The sequence below is a fragment of the Labeo rohita genome, chromosome 14 (genome assembly GCF_022985175.1).
Source record: "Labeo rohita strain BAU-BD-2019 chromosome 14, IGBB_LRoh.1.0, whole genome shotgun sequence".
NCBI classification, from domain to species: domain Eukaryota; kingdom Metazoa; phylum Chordata; class Actinopteri; order Cypriniformes; family Cyprinidae; genus Labeo; species Labeo rohita.
Window position 1 is genome coordinate 24,299,260 of NC_066882.1, and position 19,318 is coordinate 24,318,577.

The 19,318-nt window shown below is 35.3% G+C and overlaps 1 protein-coding gene across 1 annotated transcript; it reads right to left on the reverse strand.

Annotated features, from left to right (window-relative positions):
- Nucleotides 1-833: 833 nt before the first annotated feature.
- On the reverse strand, nt 834-19,090 carry rgs14a (regulator of G protein signaling 14a). The gene is given in 15 exon segments (XM_051127893.1): nt 834-1,968; nt 5,017-5,091; nt 6,021-6,102; nt 6,196-6,322; nt 8,005-8,090; nt 10,742-10,957; nt 11,720-11,823; nt 12,876-12,954; nt 14,226-14,393; nt 14,703-14,846; nt 15,816-15,908; nt 16,527-16,693; nt 16,841-16,862; nt 18,888-18,947; nt 18,949-19,090. Coding segments are annotated over 15 exon segments (1,707 nt in total). The 5' UTR covers nt 19,069-19,090; the 3' UTR covers nt 834-1,804.
- Nucleotides 19,091-19,318: the final 228 nt, after the last annotated feature.

Genomic DNA, 19,318 nt, shown 5'->3' on the forward strand with positions numbered 1-19,318 from the left:
TGATCCCTCTTATTTTGGTAAAACAATTTACATTTGCAGAAACGCCAAGGTGTAACATTATTAACATGTATATTTAATTTGCTTACATTTATTTTTAGTTTTCAACAGGACAGCCAAATGTTTATTCGCATCCGAAATAAAACCAAACCAAAAAGTCTGCATTTATGTAATGTGTGTGCGGTGTATATTTTCGTATATATAAATACACACAGACACATGTATTTCAGAAAAATGTGTGTTTATTTATATATACAAATTACACATTATGCAAACAAACTTATTTTGGATGTTTAATCGCGAATGTTTGACAGCACTAGTTTTTTCATTTTATTTTAGTTTAAGTTGTCACATGCTTTTGTCAATTTGTTTTGTTTCTGAGACAAGCATATCAAAAAGGAAGTGACACGTTCTACACACGCTAGAGAGAAAGGGGGAGGGGAAAAAAAAAAAAAAAAAAAAAAAAAAAAAAAAAAAAAGTAAAGTGTCGTGAAAAGAGTAAAAGTTAGTAGTAGTTACGATGCAAGTACCTGATTCAATTTCACAGTAGAGCTGCATTTAAATGCAATTTAATGATCATTTACTTACCCTCACGCTGTTCTAAACCTGTATAACTTTCATTGGTAGGAGGAAAGGAGACATTTTGAAGGTTCACACTGCTCTTTGCTCATACCATGAAAGCATGACTATAGATGACTTGGAATATAGCATGGAAGCCTGTTTACTCTTGCAGGTAACTAGACTCTCACAATTTAGACTTTTCTCAAAAGACATAAACTTGCAAGTCAGAGAGATGTAAAATAGCAATAGCAAGAAAGAGATCCTGAATTGTAAGATTAAGTCACAATTACCTTTATTTATTTATTTTTTTCTGCAGTTGTGAGATAAAAAGACAGAATTGCCAGTCTAAATTATAAAGTATGTATCACAACTCTGAATTGAGAGAGTCAAAATTCCAGGTTCATATCTCACAATTCTAAACCTTTTCTTAGAATTCCAGAGGTTAGAAAAAAATAATTTAATAAGTTTTAAATGCATAAATTTGTCCAATATATGCTTTAATATTAAAGAAAAGAGCAGCACTAACCACATAACAAAAACATTTTAACTAAATGATCTGAAAGAAAAAAAAAAAGAAAGAAAGAAAGAAAGAAAGAAAAGAAAAAGTCATACAGTTTTAGAACAACATGGAGTGGAAATGACATTTAATTCTGAAATTAGAAATAAATTACTCCTTTAAAAACTAAATACGACCTCGCTCGCCTTATTTCATATCAGATTGTCACCACACGAAACAAAGTGCATAAAACTCCACAAGCCACACAGTGCAATTTCCCACGCCAGCTCACACAAAACCTTCTTTTAATCAGACACTAAAATTCACTGTGAACAAAAAACTCTCAATATAAAGTCATACTAATGTGTTCCTATACCAAATATGTTCTAATAAATAAGAGCACACTTGATATTGCACAACACAATCTGATATGAAAATAAATACATTAGTTTTAACCGGCAAATGTAGTTTGATCGTTTTTTTTTTTTAAAGCAACTTCTCATAATTCTGCATTATTTGATGGGCGGCATTTTTAAGAGCTCTTCATGGCAGTGTCTGTAATATACAAAATATACACCTGGCTCAATCACTCTCAGGTTAAGAAATCTCAACTCACTCGCTCATACATACATACATACATACATACATACATACACACACTTGCCGTAACCTTATAAGAGTTTCTCTCCTCCATACAGCTAACTGATTTGAGTCTTAAGTTGCTTGAATAGTGCTTGAATAGTTCTCAGGTCAAAGGGCGCAGTCCTCATCCTGTGTCTGGTCGAAGGAAGTCTGCTCTTCGTTCCCTGCTGGCAGCTGCAGGAACTGTGGTAATTCCAGCTGTTCTTTGGTGAGTAAACCACGCTGGTCATCCACACGACTGCACTGAGCACGGTTCAACAGCTCAACAAGACCTGAGAGAAAACAGCCCAGCAGATTGGACGTCAAATAAATAGCATACTTTGTAGTACACTGACTAGTATGCAATATTGCTCACATTTGGTCAAATTTGGTATTGTTTGATTCAGTAAGCTACTCTAATGAGATCACTTTCATAAATTTCTCACAAGCGATTCTATAATATTCATAATACATTAAAGTGTTTAAAATGCACAGCATTTTACAACAAAATTGAAATGGTCCGCGCCCAATATGGCTGCCATTTGGTAAAATTTAGTTTTGATTCAGCATGCTACTCCAACTCTAACAAGATCACTCTTATGATTTTTGGTCAAACTGTTGAAAATATAAACAAATGACCATTTTTTTATATCTTTTGACCTGTAGTTGGTGCTGTGCCAAAACTACTTATGTGCTCTCAGGTCAAGCTTGGTATAACACGTACCAAGTTTGGTCAGAATCTGCTACAGCATTGCAGAGATACAGCCTCATGATCTTTTATTCATGAATTTCAAATTCGTTAGTGCGCTTTAATGTATTAACTGTTTGTTTTTTTGTTTGTTTGTTTTTTTCAAAAAAAAAAAAAAAAGCTTTTTATAACTTTTTCCAGAATACTCTGAAGATGATCTGAGCCAATTTTGGTGAAAATTGGACAAACTGTCTAGGACAAGTTCGAAAAAGTACATATTTTGAAAAATTCAAAATTGCCAGAAATAGTGACTATAGAAATACAAGTAGTGACTATAGAAATAGAAGTTTTGTATGCATTTAACTCAGTATGAGCGAAGGAATCAGAAGGAAAAACTTTGATTCCAGACCTTGCAGTTCAAGGTATTAGCAGAAACATGAGTGCAAATTTGGCCTGTTGGTGGCACTAGAGAGTTTGCATTAGAGACTCCAAATTTTCTGTGGTTAATGATGAGACCGTTCTCTATCTGGGTGCCAAATTTCATACATTTCTCGCTAGCGTTTCTATAAGATTCATAATACATTACAGTGTTTGAAAAAGTCGCAAAATTCAAAATGGTCCACAATCAAAATGGCTGACATTTGGTAAAATTTGGTATTGTTTGATTCGGTATGCTACTCCAACTCTGAGATTACTTATGAATTTTGGTCAAACTTTTAAGGAAAATATGAACAAATTTTTTTTTTTTTATATATATATACATCTTTTGACCAGTAGATGGTGCTATGCCAAAGTTACTAATGTGCCCTCATGTCATGCTTGGTATAACCCATACCAAGTTTGGTCAGAATCCGCTAAAGCATTGCAGAGATACAGCCTCATGACCTTTTTTTGCATGAAGTTAGTCGAATTCGTTAGTGTGCTGTAACGAAAAGAGGTTTTTTTTTTAAAGCTTTTGATAACTTTTGCTCTGAAGTTGATCTGAGAAAAATACAGCATTTTACTGCAAAATTCTAAATCAGAGGTTCTCAACTCTGGTCTGCAAGATTAATTTTCCTGCAGATTTCAGCTCCAACCCTAATCAAACACACCTGAACAAGTTAATCAAGGTCTTTAGGATCACTAGAAAGTTACAGGGAGGTGAGTTTGATCAAGGTTGGAGCTAAACTCTACATGAAAAGGAGTCTGTTCTAAATGGTCCATGCTCAAAATGGCTGACATTTGGAAAAATTTGGCATCAATTGAGTTGGTATGCTACTCTAACAAGATCACTCATGATTTGAGGTAAAACTGTTCAGAAAATATAAACAAAAAAGTAATTTTTATTTCTTTTGACCAGTAGGTGGCACTGTGCCAAAACTACTTGTGTGCCCTAAGGTCATGCTTGGTATAACACGCACCAAGTTTGGTCTTAATCTGTTAAACTGTTGCAAAGATATAGCCTCATGTCCATTTTTGGGCAAATTTGGTCAAATTCGTTAATGGCTTACGAAAACCGTTTGCTATATCAAAAGGCTTTTGATAACTTTTTGCCAGTATTGTTTGAAAATGATCTAAGCCGATTTTGGTGAAAATCAGACAAACCGTCTAGGACGAGTTTGAAAAAGTAGATTTCTCGCAAAATTGCATAAAAGTATTTATTTAACTTGGTATGAGCCAAGGAATCAGAAGAAAAAAAAATTGCTTCTAGACCTTACATTTCAAAAGATATTAGCAGAAACATGAACGGAAATTTGGCCGGTTGGTGCCGCTACAGAGTTTCCGTTAAAGATTCCAAATCTGCTGTGGATAATGATGAGACTGTCCTCTATCCGTGTGCCAAATTTCATAACTTTCTCACAAGCGATTCTATAAGAATCATAATCCATGCTCAAAATGGCTGACATGAAAAATTTGGTATCGTTTAATTCAGTATGCTACTCCGAATCTAATGAGATCACTTATGATTTGTGGTAAAACTGTTCAGAAAATATAAACAAAAAAAATATTTTTTATAACTTTTGACCAGTAGGTGATGCTGTGCAGAAACTACTCATGTTCCCTCTGGTCATGCTTGGTATGCATTTGGTCTGAATCTGCTAAAGCGTTGCGAAGACACAGCCTCATGTCCATTTTTGTGCAAATTTCGTCAAATTCTTTAACACGCTTTACAAATACAGTTTGGTATATCAGAAAAGATTTTACAAACCTTTTGCCAGCATTGTCTGAAGATGATCTGAGCCAATTTTGGTGAAAATCATACAAACCGTCTAGGACAAATTTGAAAAAAGTAGATTTCTCAAAAATTCAAAATTGCCAAAAATTTTAATTTTGAGGGACATTCGCCATGAACCAAGAAATCAGAAGAAAAAATAATTTTGCTTCTAGATCTCATGGTTTTAAAAGTTATTAGCTGAAATATGAGTGCCAATTTGTCCTATTGGTGGCGCTAGAGAGTTTGAGTTAGAGACTCCAAATTTGGTATGGTTAACAGACCTATCTGTGTGCCAAATTTCAGAAGTTTCCTACAAGCAGTTCTAAGGGCTGCTATAGACTCATGAGCATCAGCAGAAGAAGGAGAGGAGATATAAAAGGTGCCCAAGCACCTTCGGCGGAGTGAAGGTTGCATAACTAGCATGTTAATATACACCACAATGTCAGACGTCTGCATTACCATCCATGTCCTGATGTTTTCTGGGTCTGGGATTTGTTTTGGATGTTGGAGAAGAGGCTTGAGTCTCAGAACCAGCTAAAACACACAGATACACACTATTAATCAGTCTGATGAGTGAGGAAATGAGATCACTGGAAAGAGAGAAGCTGGATCTCATGTCAGTTAACACCTCCCCCATAATCCTATTTTTAAGGTCTGGTGTAATGCGGTGGTCCCTCCAGCCCTCTCCGCTCCATCTGAAGAGCTACAGTGAGAAAATGAGCTTTAAAACGCTGCTTTAAAGCCTGCGATGACCCCTGAGGTAGAGGGTTCATTTGTGCCAGGCAAAAATACTGTGACGGGAAAGTACAATAAGCCTAACTCAAACTGACACGAGAGAGACAGAAAGAAAGAATCTCACGAGCCGTTTGCATAACTAAACTCAGAGACATTGACGTAAATCCTACAGGAAGATACTAGATGATGTAGAAAAGAAAATAAATATAATAGAGTTCATAGCTTGAGTTTGAAACGTCAACAGTATAGCTAAAATATAGCTTAAGTTTATGCGTTTAACAGTTTACAGTTTGTTTTTTCTTCACTATCAGGTTCAACTCATCCATTTATTTTTTTATTTTATTTTTTTTTTTTTTACATCAACTACTTCTGTAGAAAAAAAATCAAAATTAGGCACAATTTATTTTTGTCAAAATAATTTGAAGCATTTGAGCAGATCTTCTGAAATTTACTGGGTTTAAACTTTTGTTTGGTAAAGCACTTACACAAATATACATAAAATAAAATACAATTATATAATTACTTAAATAGAATAAAAAAATATTTTTTAATAAATAATAATTACTTTTTTTATTCATTTTAATTTAATTAATTACTTTTATTTCTATTCAAGTATAATTATTAAATACATAAAAGGCTTTTGTTTTAAAAATCGCTATAAATTGTGCCTAATTTTGAATTTCTCTGCAAAACAATTCATCAATTTAAACCGACAGCTGATAACGCACCTTTAGCTTTGTCCAAACGCACCGTTTTGCCGGATAGACGAAACACATTTGTGTTCATCTTTAGGGGATCATTTGAGCCACTCTGGAATGAGAAAAAGTTTCACTTTATCATATACTCATTATGTTCACAAAACTCTCACAACAGTTTTTGACGTGGGATAAAATGTTTACATACCAGAGTAGCCTGCACATCCTGAGGTCGCAGCTGATGTTTCTGTAGGAGAGTGGAAAGCGCATCGCCCAAACTCTTGCTCGATTTTGCAATGATCCCTATCGTTCTTCCTAAAAACACAATTTCCAGCCTGCACATAAACAAACCTGTTAACATATTTGAGCAGCAGGGCTATTACAGGTAACAAAATATGGAAAACTTTTTCCTCCACTGAATGAAAAATAGGTAATTGTGACAAAACTTTTCTTAGAATTGCGTGATACAAACTGAATTGAAATTCTGACTTTTTTCTCAGAACTGAGATATAAACTCGCAGTTCTAAGAAATTAAGTCATTCTGACTTTAAAACACGTAATTGGGAGTTAAGTCAGAATTGTGAGAAACATATCAGTCATTTTTCCCCCTTGTGAGAGATAACTTGCATTTGTGAGAAAAAAATTAAGAATTTACTTCACGCAAGTGAGTTTATATGACTTCATTACTCGCAACTCTGAGTTTATTGTAGCGTTTCAGAGCGAATTGGTTTAGGATTCGATCAGAACCTTATTGAAACACAAGGAGCCAAATTCCACAAAGAGGCCCAAGACAACATAGATGATCATAAATCAGATCCTAGTGCCAGCCAGCCTGAAGTGTGTTGTCAAATTTGGGGCAATTAACCAAGATTAATGGTCAAACAGATGCAGAGCATGACCATCACAAGTAGAACACATCCTCACGTTCACAGAACGGCCCAGAGACTGCCTTTACATATACATAACATAACGCCCCAAGTCCATGTTTAATTGCTCAAGACACCATTCGGGATGTGTCCAAATTTTATGACACCATAAAACTTAGCTTTTTGCCTATTCTGCACTTAGCCATGCTTTTAGCTATTGCTTTTTGCATTAGGCTCTTAGACATGCGCATTTTGTGCCTTTTCACCTTCAAGTTCTTTGAGCGCTCTTTCAGCGGGCTCTGGCTTGAATGCCAGCCGCTCATCTAAAACTGAGGAGACACGCCATCTAGTCTCGTCAACTTATTTCTCTCTTTCTTTTACTTTAGTTTATTTTCTTTACATTGAGAGTTTCGTGTTCTGAGTAAAGTTCCGCTGTAAAACATGTCCCAGACGTCTGTGCCCACCTAGAACTTAACAACCAGCCCACAACTCTGCATGTTCAGCCAACACCAGTTAAAACAAACCCCCTCAGTGAGACGGTTAATTAGATCATTGATGGTTGTTCAGGTCTAAGCAATTGCATATATTGCTATGAACTATGAACATATTTTCTCTCTTCTAAACTCATTCTTTCCTCACTTTCCCTCTTTCTGCAACTTGGGTAAACGCGTGAATGCGTGCGTCTATGTGTTTGATTAGTTTACATGTCTTAGATTTATCCAATAAAGTCTTATTAATATTGAAAAGAAAAGTGTCTTGTGTTTTGTGCTTACAATGTTTTAAACTGCCGATCTTGTTACTGTGTAAATAAACAACATTTTTGGATATTAATTCTGATAAACAGAATTGCAAGATAAAAAGTTGCAATATCTTTTTTTTTTTTTTTTTTTTTTTAATTCAGTGGCGGAAACAGACTTCCATAAACAAACTAGAACCATAAAAAAAAGTTAGTAGAAATAACAACGACTACAGAAACTGTCAATAGGGTATTGTTATTAGCTGATGCTATCATCATCAAAACAGCTAATTATTAGCCAATTTAATTGCCTAGATAACATGTTGGTGTATCCTTAAAAGGCTAATCAGTTAATATTTTATTAATTTAAGGTTTATTTTAAACTATCTGTGTGCGTACAGTATGTGTGACTCACGTGAATGTAATTTTGAGCTCCAGAGTGAGCTGCTGATCTCCAAACACAACGCTGTCCTGATCCAGAGAAAGAGGCTGCTGAGATAACTGTAATATAATATAACATTGATTACTGTTAATTCTCCAAATCAGCCAAAAAGAGCCGTACCTTTATGTGAGAAAACATTTTAAGAGTGTTTTAGCTGTGGCCATTTACATAAAAGAAAAGAAAAGAAAAAGAAAAGAAAAAGAAAAGGAAAAGAAAAGAAAAAACAAAAACAAAAGAAAAGAAAAATAAAAATTATTAAATTATTAAAAATCATGCTATTATAGTTAACTACAACCAAAACCATAAAACAGTTCAAATAAAATAAAGTTTAACTGAAATAAAATATATACATTACATATTATAAAAAGTTAATATAAAACTTATCTTGGCTAATTAATAACTAAAACCAAAATAAATTACATAGATATATTAAAAAACAAAAATAAGGGAAAAAAAAAAAAAAAAAAAAAAAAAAATCAAATCAATTAAAATCAAGAACAGAAAATATAAACATAAAAACTAATTAGAAATAATAATAAAACAGTTATATTACATCAATGACCCTAAACTCATTTCACATGTAAAGCAGTTAACAAGTCACAGCAGGGCTCATTTACATACTAAAGTTTTAAAGGAGAAGTCCACTTCCAGAACAATTTACAAATAATGTACTCGCCCCCTTGTCATCCAAGATGTTCATGTCTTTGTCTTCAGTCATGAAGAAATTATGTTTTTTAAAGGAAAGCTTTTCAGCATTTTTCCTCCATATAATGGACTTCATTGGTGCCCCAATTTTGAACTTCCAAAATGTAGTTTAAATGCAGCTTCAAAATACTCTAAACGATCCCAGCCGAGGAAGAAGTGTCTTATCTAGCAAAACAATCTGTCATTTTTTTGGAAAATAATGTTTTTTATACTTTTTAAGCACAAAAGCTTGTGTAGCACAGGCTTTGGGATGCACGTTCACGAAGCTACGAAGGGTCATGTGGAACGTAGGTGGAACTACAGAGCCAGTGTTCACACAGCGAACGCGCAAAGACTAAGAAAGTGCAAGTAAGTTTGTAAACGCTGTTTACAAACAAAAAGGTCCAACAATGTCCTCCTCTCAAGCTGTAGGAGAAAATAAGATGGAGTTTTTTGCCATAATCAGTACACAGATGATGAACTTACACGTGATTCGTACTAGAGATGGGAAGTTCGGATCATTTTACTGACTCAGACCTTTGAGTTTCGTTCAGCAAAAGGAACAAATCTTCAAGTCATTTCGTTCATTTTAGCAAAATATGATTAAAACGTTACAGGTTGCTTCCCTTACACAAACGTTGATCACACTACAAACAAGACAAAACTATAATGCTATAAGAAACAGAAAAAATTAATTCATTGTTTACCTGGGTCTTTAGTCTATGATTAGCTCACCTCACCTCTTATCTGACAAGTTTTCGGGTTTGAGTCATTTTTTCCATCACATGACAGCCCCATAAGATGAACGAACGACTCGAAAAACCTGAAGGCTCGAAACAGGTGAACTAATTCCAGTACAGAACCTAATAGGATGTTGCGCATGCGCGACTGAACGAATCACTCACTGAGATGACTCGTTCTTCCCGAGTCACATCAAAGATTCGTTCAAAATGAACAAATCGTTCAAGAACGACCCATCACTAATTCGTAGCATCGTGGACGCGCATCTCAGAGCCTGTGCTACACAAGCTTTTGTGCTTAAGTATACAATTTTTTATTTTTCAAAAAAAAAAAAAAAAAAAAAGGCCTGATCATTTCACTAGATAAGACCCTTCTTCTTCGGCTGGGATCGTTTAGAGTCATTTGAAGCTGCATTTAAACTACATTTTGGAAGTTCAAAATCGGGCACCAATGAAGTCCATTATATGGAGAAAAATCATGAAATGTTTTTCTCAAAAACCATAATTTCTTTATGACTGAAGACATGAACATCTTGGATGACAAGGGGGTGAGTAAATTATTTGTAAATTGTTCTGGAAGTGGACTTCTCCTTTAAACAGTCTTTGCTACTTAACAAAAAACATTAAAAAAATACATATTAGATATAATGGTAAAACTTTACAATAAGGTCATTTGTTAAGATTAGCTCATGTATTAACTAACATGAACAATACATTTATTACACTATTTATTAATCTTTGTTAAGGTTAGTAAATAAAAATACAGTTCATTGTTTATTCATGTTAGTTCACAATGCATTAACGAATGTTAAACAACTTGTGATTTTAATAATGCATTAGTAAATGCTGAAATGAACTAAGATAATGAATGCTATAGAAGTATTGTTCATTCCTAGTTCATGTTAACTAATATAGTTAACCAGTGTTAACTAATGCACCTTATTGTAAAGTGTTACCAATATAATAAAGTATGTGAAAATGCTTTGCACTATAATTGAACTCAGCTAAATCACCACTGAACTGACTTGAGCTAAATAATGACACCTTTTCACAGTTGCTTTAAAGCTGAAATTGTAGTTGCTTCATAATTGAAACACTTTGCAACATTAATACTGTTATTTCCTTATTACCGTGAAGCTGCTTTATAACAATCTGTATAATCTGTAAACGTGACTTGACAATGCTTGCCGTTGTTAAGGAACTTGTAGAGTCATAATGCTGAAGTCACTGGTTATATGAGAGTGTGAAGGCAGATAGGTTGCCCTCACGTAGGTTCCCCAACTGACCTTATCTTTGCCGTGCAGGTAGATGATGACATCCTTCAGAGGAAAGCCTCTTTTCTCACACAGACTACTCAGCATGTCTCTGAGGCTCAGGCCGGGTTTGGCAGGGGCAAGGCTGGCGGTCCCGTCCGGCAGGTAGACGCAGCAGTACTTATCTGCTGTAGGAGAACCGCAACTCAAGGCCTCTGGATCAGAGATGGCCACATTACAGCGTCCGTTCTGACAGAGAAAGAGACTTCAGTGAGGAACAAAACTTAACATTTAAATTTTTCCATCTCACATTTTCCTGCAACTGCTTAAATGATTTCAAACTATAGTTTTGAGTCTTTGGTTCATGTCTATTATCTCGTTTGAAGGGGCATACACAAGTTTTTGCCCCCAAAAACAAAATTACTCCACTTTTAGCTATTACGCTACCTGCAGTTGGGGAGAAAAAAAAAAAAAAAAAAAAAACTTTCAGAACAGATCAGATGTCAACAATTTAGCCAATTTTTAGCCACTATTTAAGCACTAATTTAATATTAAAATGATAGATGGGCTATTTTAACAACCTCTTCACTACCTTTCTGGGCCTTGAATGTGTGTTGCTTCCTATGCAGGCTCAGAGAGCTCTCAGATTATAAAATATTATAATTTGTGTTCAGAAGATAAACAAAGGTCTTATGAGGGCGAGTAATTAAGAGAATTTTCATTTTTGGGTGAACTATCCCTTTAAGTATATTATTTCCATACTAAATACCTTTTGTATGCTAAGGCATACCTTTTTTCCACAAGTGCAGCTAACAAAAGCAAGTAGTAAATCATGTTTTTGTTAGACTGTAATGGCTATTGGCTATTTAAAAGAGGACTAGACCTTATATTTTAAAGCAATACATATTTTAATACTGCATACGTCACTTTATTTTTGCAGTCTTGCACACACTTGCATTCCTCTTATGAAAAGCAAAATCTTGTTCATGCACGAATATTTGGTTTAGTTACCTCAGCTCGCCCGAATCCAGAGACTAATTCCAGACTGCTGTTAGACTTCACTGAGATCTGAGACTCTTTACGAGACACCAACACATGCTGATACGACTGGTCAGCTGAGAAACATAAATGCTGTTAGCGTAATTGCAATGAATGGCTAAACACACAGAAAAGAAAACCATGCAAACAGAAAAGACATTAAAGGAGAAGCCCACTTTCAGAACAAAGATTCACATATAATGTACTCACCCCCTTGTCATCCAAGATGTTCATGTCTTTCTTACTTCAGTCGTAAAGAAATTATGTTTTTTGAGGAAAACATTTCAGGATTTTTCTTCATATAATGGACTGATATGGTGCCCCGAGTTTGAACTTCCAAAATATAGTTTAAATGCGGCTTCAAATGATCCCATCTGCGATTGTAAATGATCCCAGCCGAGGAAGAAGGGTCTTATCTAATGTAACATGATTACATAACATAATTTAATTCGTTTGAAGCTGCATTTAAACTGCATTTTGGAAGTTCAAAATCAGGGCACCATATCAGTCCATTATATGGAGAAAAATGCTGAAATGTTTTCCTCAAAAAACAATTTCTTTACGACTGAAGACTGAAAGACAAGAACATCTTGGATGACAAGGGGGTGAGTACATTCTGTGTGAATCTTTGTTTAGGAAGTGGACTTCTTTAAAGGAGTCATGAAATGGAGACTCAAAATGCATTAAAAAAAAAAAAAAAAAAAAAAAAAAAAAAAAAAATGCAGTAAAGGTTTTAGAGAAAGTTTCATATTTCATATGCAAAGATGTTAGCCAATCACAGCAGTGGGTGTTTCCACTGAAGTCTCACAGCAGACACACTCCTCCAAACAGAGTTCAAATCAGAGGCTAAAATCAGCTGCACATCATGACGGTTTATGATGAAACACTTCCTGAATGAACTTCAGAAAACAAAATAATATAAAAAAAAAAAAAAAAAAAAAAAAAAAAAAAAAAAAAAGCATTTCATGAGCATTTCATGACCTTTAAAAGAAAACTTAACCATTAGTCACTGACATGCATGAAACATGCATGTTCATAAGAGCAACTCTTTTTGAGACGGTGGCATGCACTGCAGACGTGTCCACAAAGATACTGCACACAGATAGAGAAGCGCTGAGTCAGATGGTACCTCCCCATGAGCCTCTCTTCTCTAACCTCTTCTTCCTGTTGGTCTTGCTGTCAGATGAGGGCACTTTCAACTCAACACTCTGTTCCAAAACACAGAGTTATATACACATAAGGACTTTTTCACGGTGGTTCATAGTTTAATAACTCACAGCATATACCCACGGTGAAGTGTCAATACTTTCTCGCCAATTTTAACAGCTCACACCTGCACTGTACGCAATGCAGATTCAATTCAGGGCCCATTTTAAATGGCACATGCAAGCAATTTATAGAATAGAGTATGAGTATTTTTACTGCACACTAAACTCAACAAAAGATATACTAAAAGAGCGCTACAGATATTTTGCAATATAGACATTATGAAGCAACGACCCATGGAGCAAAACTACCCGCTCACTGTTCGGGGGAAAAAACAACAAAAAAAAAAAACCTTCTGCCCCGATTCAATATCAGCAGTAACACTTTCTAATCTGTACAGACTGAATGTAGACAAATTCAGCATTTTATAGCTGAAGTTTGTGGTTTAGGCTCTGTTCAGTGCAGATTTACCGGCATATAGATGCAAATGTGATTAACGCCACGTAAACTAGTTTTCATTATAGCTCACTCCTGATAAGCATTTTAATTGAATATTTCCAACCAATGTAATAACATTAAGCACTATAAATTTGTGTGATTTATGTTGTTAAATCACTGTAATTTTACTGGCAGGATGTGTAAAACAGTCCTATACCAATCAAAAATGTATAACTGTTCCACAAAAATGTTAAGTACCACAACTGATTTCAACATTGATGATAAATCCTTCTTGAGCAGCAAATCAGCACATTAGAATGATTTCTGAAGGATCGTGACACACTGTAGGCTGGAGTAATGACGCTAAAAATTAAGCTTTGCAACACCGAAATAAATTATAATTTTACAAAATATTTACATAGAAAACAGTTATTTTAAATTGTAAAAATATTTCACAATATTACTGTTTTTACTGCATTTAAAAAAAAAATAAGAAGAAGAATAAGAATAATAAATAAAATAAAATAAAATGCAGTCTTGGTGAACCAAAGAGACTTCTTTCAAAAAAGAAGTCGTGGACAGACGGCACTGCCGTATAACCGTGACCTTGTTGTACACAGGTACATGTTGACTTCCTGCCAGCTTTTTGTCAGAATAAGCTGCAAATTTTTCACCACTAGTCAACACTCTGAATCGATATGACAAGGGTTGGGGCTATGGTTTGTGTCAGAGAAATGACTTGAAAAATGACACAAAAATCATACCACTCCCACTCCCAAATTTCAGGAAATTTCTTAAGTAACTCCTTGCCTTGAATGGATTTTAAATGTATTACCTTTCTGTTACTAGGTGGCGTTGCACTCTTTTTGGCCATTCTGCTTTTGGGCTCCGGGGTTCCAATGTTGGGAAGAGGACGACCCTCCACACAAGACAGCATGCAGTTCTGGTACAGTGGAGAGCGGACAAACCTCGTATAGCTGTCCATTTTCATTAGCTTGAAGATCTACAGCAGGGGAAAGAAAAAAACCACATGAGACTTTGAGTATTTATAGTCAGAACTCAAGTAAAGCAGTTGCAATGCCAAACTTTTAGTCATGTTATGAATAAACAGATTTTTTTTGGTTTAACTCTTAATTTTCAAAATGAAGGAGAAAAAAAAAGTGAGAAGTATATGTATCATATTATGCAAGAAAACATGGTTTCTAAATTTACAATCCCATCGTATTTATATTTCATGATACACACCATGATGAGTAATTTTATGTGACAGTATTGGCATGTTGATTTTTGTCATACCACCCACAGCACGTACCTGTGCCTGTGCTTTATCGAACATGTCGGGTGTAGGCGTCTCCAAGGCGCTCTCTTCCATCTGGGCCGTATCGTCGATATTAACCGCATGCAGAGAGCTTTCAGAAAGAAAATTGTCGTAGATGGAACGCGCCTCTTTCTTCAGCTGATGAGGGACAAGATTCAGAACATACAGAGACAAATACTCAAACTCAAATCAGTGTGTAAAAATGGCATGTCCAGGGGATATAATGATGTTGTGGCTATCAAGAAAGCAAAAAGAAATGCTTAGCTCAGATTCAAACTATTAAATGAGGAGCAAGATCCTGTTTTATGCTACAAGCAAGTGATGTTGCGCAACTTACTAGTTTTAGTGCATTGCATCAGTTGCTTACAATGTAGATGGAGTGAATACTATGTGCAAAGAAAACAAAAATGACTTTACTCAATTTCTTTGCATGTGTTGTGTCACTCTTGTGAACATGCTTTGACTGAAACAGAAAAGAAGAAAGTGTTAAATAAAGTCATTTATGTTTTCTTTGTGCACAAGAAGTATTCTCGTAGCTTCATATCACAGTGGAACCACTAATGTCACATGGACTATTTTAACAATGTCCTTACTACCTTTCTGGATCTTGAACGTGTCAGTTGCGTTGCTGTCTATGGAGGGTCAGAATGCTCTCGGATTTCATCAAAAATATCTTAATTTGTGTTCTGAAGACAAACGAAGGTCTTACAGGTTCGGAACGACATGAGGGTGAGAACTTAATGACAGAATTGTCATTTTTGGGTGAACTATCCCTTAAAATCCAGAACGTTTCAAGAAGACTGTTCTGCCGTATTAGTAGTGTACCATAAATCACTTAAATAAAATAAAAGTATAAAAAATTTACTTTTATAAATTTACAATCCCATCGTATTTTTTTCATATTCACATATTAAACATCAATATATAACAGGAAAAAAAATCCAGTTACTGCACTGTTTAAAAAAATAATAATATATACAAATTTCTTACTCATTTTAAGTCAACGCACCTACAAAAAAATAAATAAAGAATAACAAATAAAATTAAATTAATTAATTAATTAATTAATTAATTAAAAAAAAAAAAAAATTCAACAAAATCACAAACCTCTTCCAGTCTAGAAGGTGGGATTTTCTTGAACTTTTCACAGGCTTGGTAAAACAGGATATTCTCAGCACTGACCTCTGATTTCAGAAACTCCTGTGATATGGGTTTGCAGTCAGAACGAAAGAGAAAGGAAAACAAAAAAACAAACAAAAGATTCACACATGTAATTCACAGAGGCTCTAGTTGCAAATGTGTTTTTTACGAATGAATGCTTCCCGTTTATCATGCCCAATAACATTTGTGAATTAACTTGCTACATGCTGACACATAAAACTAGTTTTAATAACCTGAAATTCTCACCAACTGCTTTTATATCAAAAGCCATATATTTTGAAAAGTAATACAATTTATATAATTTGCACAAACAAGAGGTTTGTTTAACCCCCATCTCTAACAAATGATGAATATTAGTTGTCACATTATATTGTATCACTGATATATGGCTTAGTAAGATGACATTTAAATGCATAATGCAACACGATGATGACAGAGATGAACAAATAAACGTTCCTCAAAAGCCTGATATTTGATACTCACATTTAAGCATGATTTTTCTAAACAGTCAAGTAAACCGTTGCTTCAGTCCTTTTACAGAACTTCTGCTTGCTAAAAAGCTAGGTTTTTCAGCAATTAGAGGTTTTAGAAAAATGCATATCCAAAAGCTTAGAGTAAGCTTTACAGAGTAAAGGCAGTCAGAGCATCAAAACTTACGGTAAAGTATCGCACACCGACATGGTCTTCAAGCAGGCGTTCGAAACACACCGCCCACGTCACCACCCGACTGGCTGGACCATCAGGACTTTGAGGACCCCCTGACCTGCTCAAGCTCTCTGATAAGCTGGAGCTGCTGCCACGACTGGTTAACTTAAAGTTCAACTCTGTATAAAAATGACAGTTAGAGATGACTAAGACACTCACAAAAAAGTGGTTTTTGTGATTGACATGATGCACTGGGTGACCCACTTGTAAACAGATCACAAGATTTATGAGAACAGTACGTTTTAGTGTAAAGAGATAACACTTACCCCCATCAGAAACTGCCTGGGTCTGCAAGAGCAAACAAACACAATCAGTGTACCATGAAATCAATGGAGGCCTTCAGTATCATAGTCATGAATTAATGCATCACAGGAAATCACATTTTAACAGCTGCATGCTGCTTTTTTTTCTGAGCTGTACACTCACACAGGAAATGGGTGTGCTCTACGTTAAAAGTTCATTAGAAGACATGTCACATTAGTGAGGTTGTGCTTTCAGCTGACCTACTGGGCAAAAACACAACTGTGTGATTGAAAGTCTCATTGCCATGGAAACAATGTGAAAACCTGATTGCGAACCGCTTATTTCCTCAGTGGCTCATCATGCATTTGCTTTTCTTCTTAAACACACAATTAGGCAAGCCATCTAAATAAAGACACACCACAGCTTTTTATATAGGCTAAGCACCATACCATACCATGAGTCAGTATTTTTTTTGGAAATAAATTATAGAACTTAATCCTTTTATTTAGCAAGGCTGCTTTAAAGTGATGACAAAGACATTTATAATGTAATAAAAATCTATTTCAAATAAACGCTGTTCTTTTGAACTTTTTATTCATCAAAGAAACCAAAAATAAAAGCTACTCAGCTGTTTTCAACATCATAATAAATGTTTTTTAAGCAACAAATCAGATCATTAGAATGATTTCTGAAGGACCATGTGACTGGGGTAATGCTGCTAAAAATTTCAGCTTTGAAATCACAGGAATAAATTACATCTTAAAATATATTAAAATAGAAAACAGTTATTTTAAGATGTAAAAATATTTCAAAATTTCACTGTGTTTTGCTGTACTCTGGAACAAATAAATGCAGGCTTAGTAAGCAGAAGAGCCTTATTTAAAAAAAAATAATAATAATTAATTAAATAAAAAAAAAAAATTAAATGTTACTGTTCAAAAACTTTTGACTTCTGCATACATATGCATATTTATTCATATACGGTTACCTAATTGAGCATAATTTTCTATAAAGCTAATTATTACACTACAGACTTAAAGGAATAGTTCACTCAGAAATTAAACTTCAGAAAAGGCTAAATTTTCACTGGAGGAAGAGTTATTGTAGATTACGGACTGGTTAAAATTTTTTTAAATGCCTTAATTATGGGTTTGTTTCTTACAAACATACAGCTTTTTGCTTTTTAACACATTAACTGATAGACTGGAGTTGTGTGGATTGCTTGAAGATTATTGCAATGTTTTTAACAGCTGTTTGTACTTCTGACGGCACCCATTCACTGCAGAGAATCCACTGGTGAGCAAATGACGCAATGCTACATTTCCCCAAATCTGTTTCCATTAGGAAACAAACTCAGCCACATCTCAAAAGGCTTGAAGAGGAGTACATTAATCAGCATATTTTAATATTTGGGTGAACTATTCCGTTTACCTAAAAAAAAAAAATGGAATTTTTTGTATTACCTTTACTTCTATACATTCGGCAGACACCTGTCCTAATAATTTACACTGCATTCAAGCAACGTGGTCTATTGGTCCCATGACCTTGGTGCTCGCTAGATCCATTATGACTGCTTTTGTAGACATTCCTAGACTTCTCAAAAGCTGCTTTGTCAGTTTCAGCTGATCTTCCTGGGACAACTTTGGCCACAAATCAAACATACAAAGACCACTTTGCAAATGCAAAGTGTTCTCTGACTGATAGTGGATGGAAAAACGGTCCAAGACTAGTTAAACAAGCCAACTAGCAGAAAACACCTGCAACAGCAACACATTTGAGACTTCTCAAAGCAAACCGCTAACTTATCTCCCTGTGCCACAATCCGAATTTCTCACGGTTGCAATGCTCAACTTAAAACCGCAAACCAGAATTCACCTTCAGGACAAATTTTCATGCGTCAAACCTACTGGAATAGTTATTTTGATGTAAAACTAAACACGTGATCGCGAACCTACAATAAAACAGCTCTTAACATATGCACACTACCACACACCCATCAAACCAAGCCAATCAGCGAAGCTGCATCTCTGAGCTGGAGAAAAACCATCAGTAGGTCTGAACCAGACTTACCATCTGACCCGCTGGCACTGCCAGAGTGTTCATTTTCTTGGACATGGCCACATCAGGGTAGGGACGACCGTGCCCACACAAAGGACGTCGCTCCAAACTGTTCCCCTCTACAGCTACGCTGTCTGCCAGCCCTCTTTCTTACAGCTCTGTCACTTCCTGTTTCAAAGGGAAGTCTTACCATAGCAACACACCGCAAGAGGAACTGTGGTTACTCTGACTAAAACCTCTTTTTCGACTGTAAGCAACCCTTTGTGTGATACGAGACCTACGTTACGGCCCACCCACCTCTAAGCTTATCCACTCAAATGAACCTGACGAATGAGAGAACTAACAACCAACCACGGCAGATAACCTCAACCTGTTACTTAAACAGTCAGTAAAGCCTACGAAAGCATAGTAAGGAAACATGTACAACAGGCCTGAGAACTTGC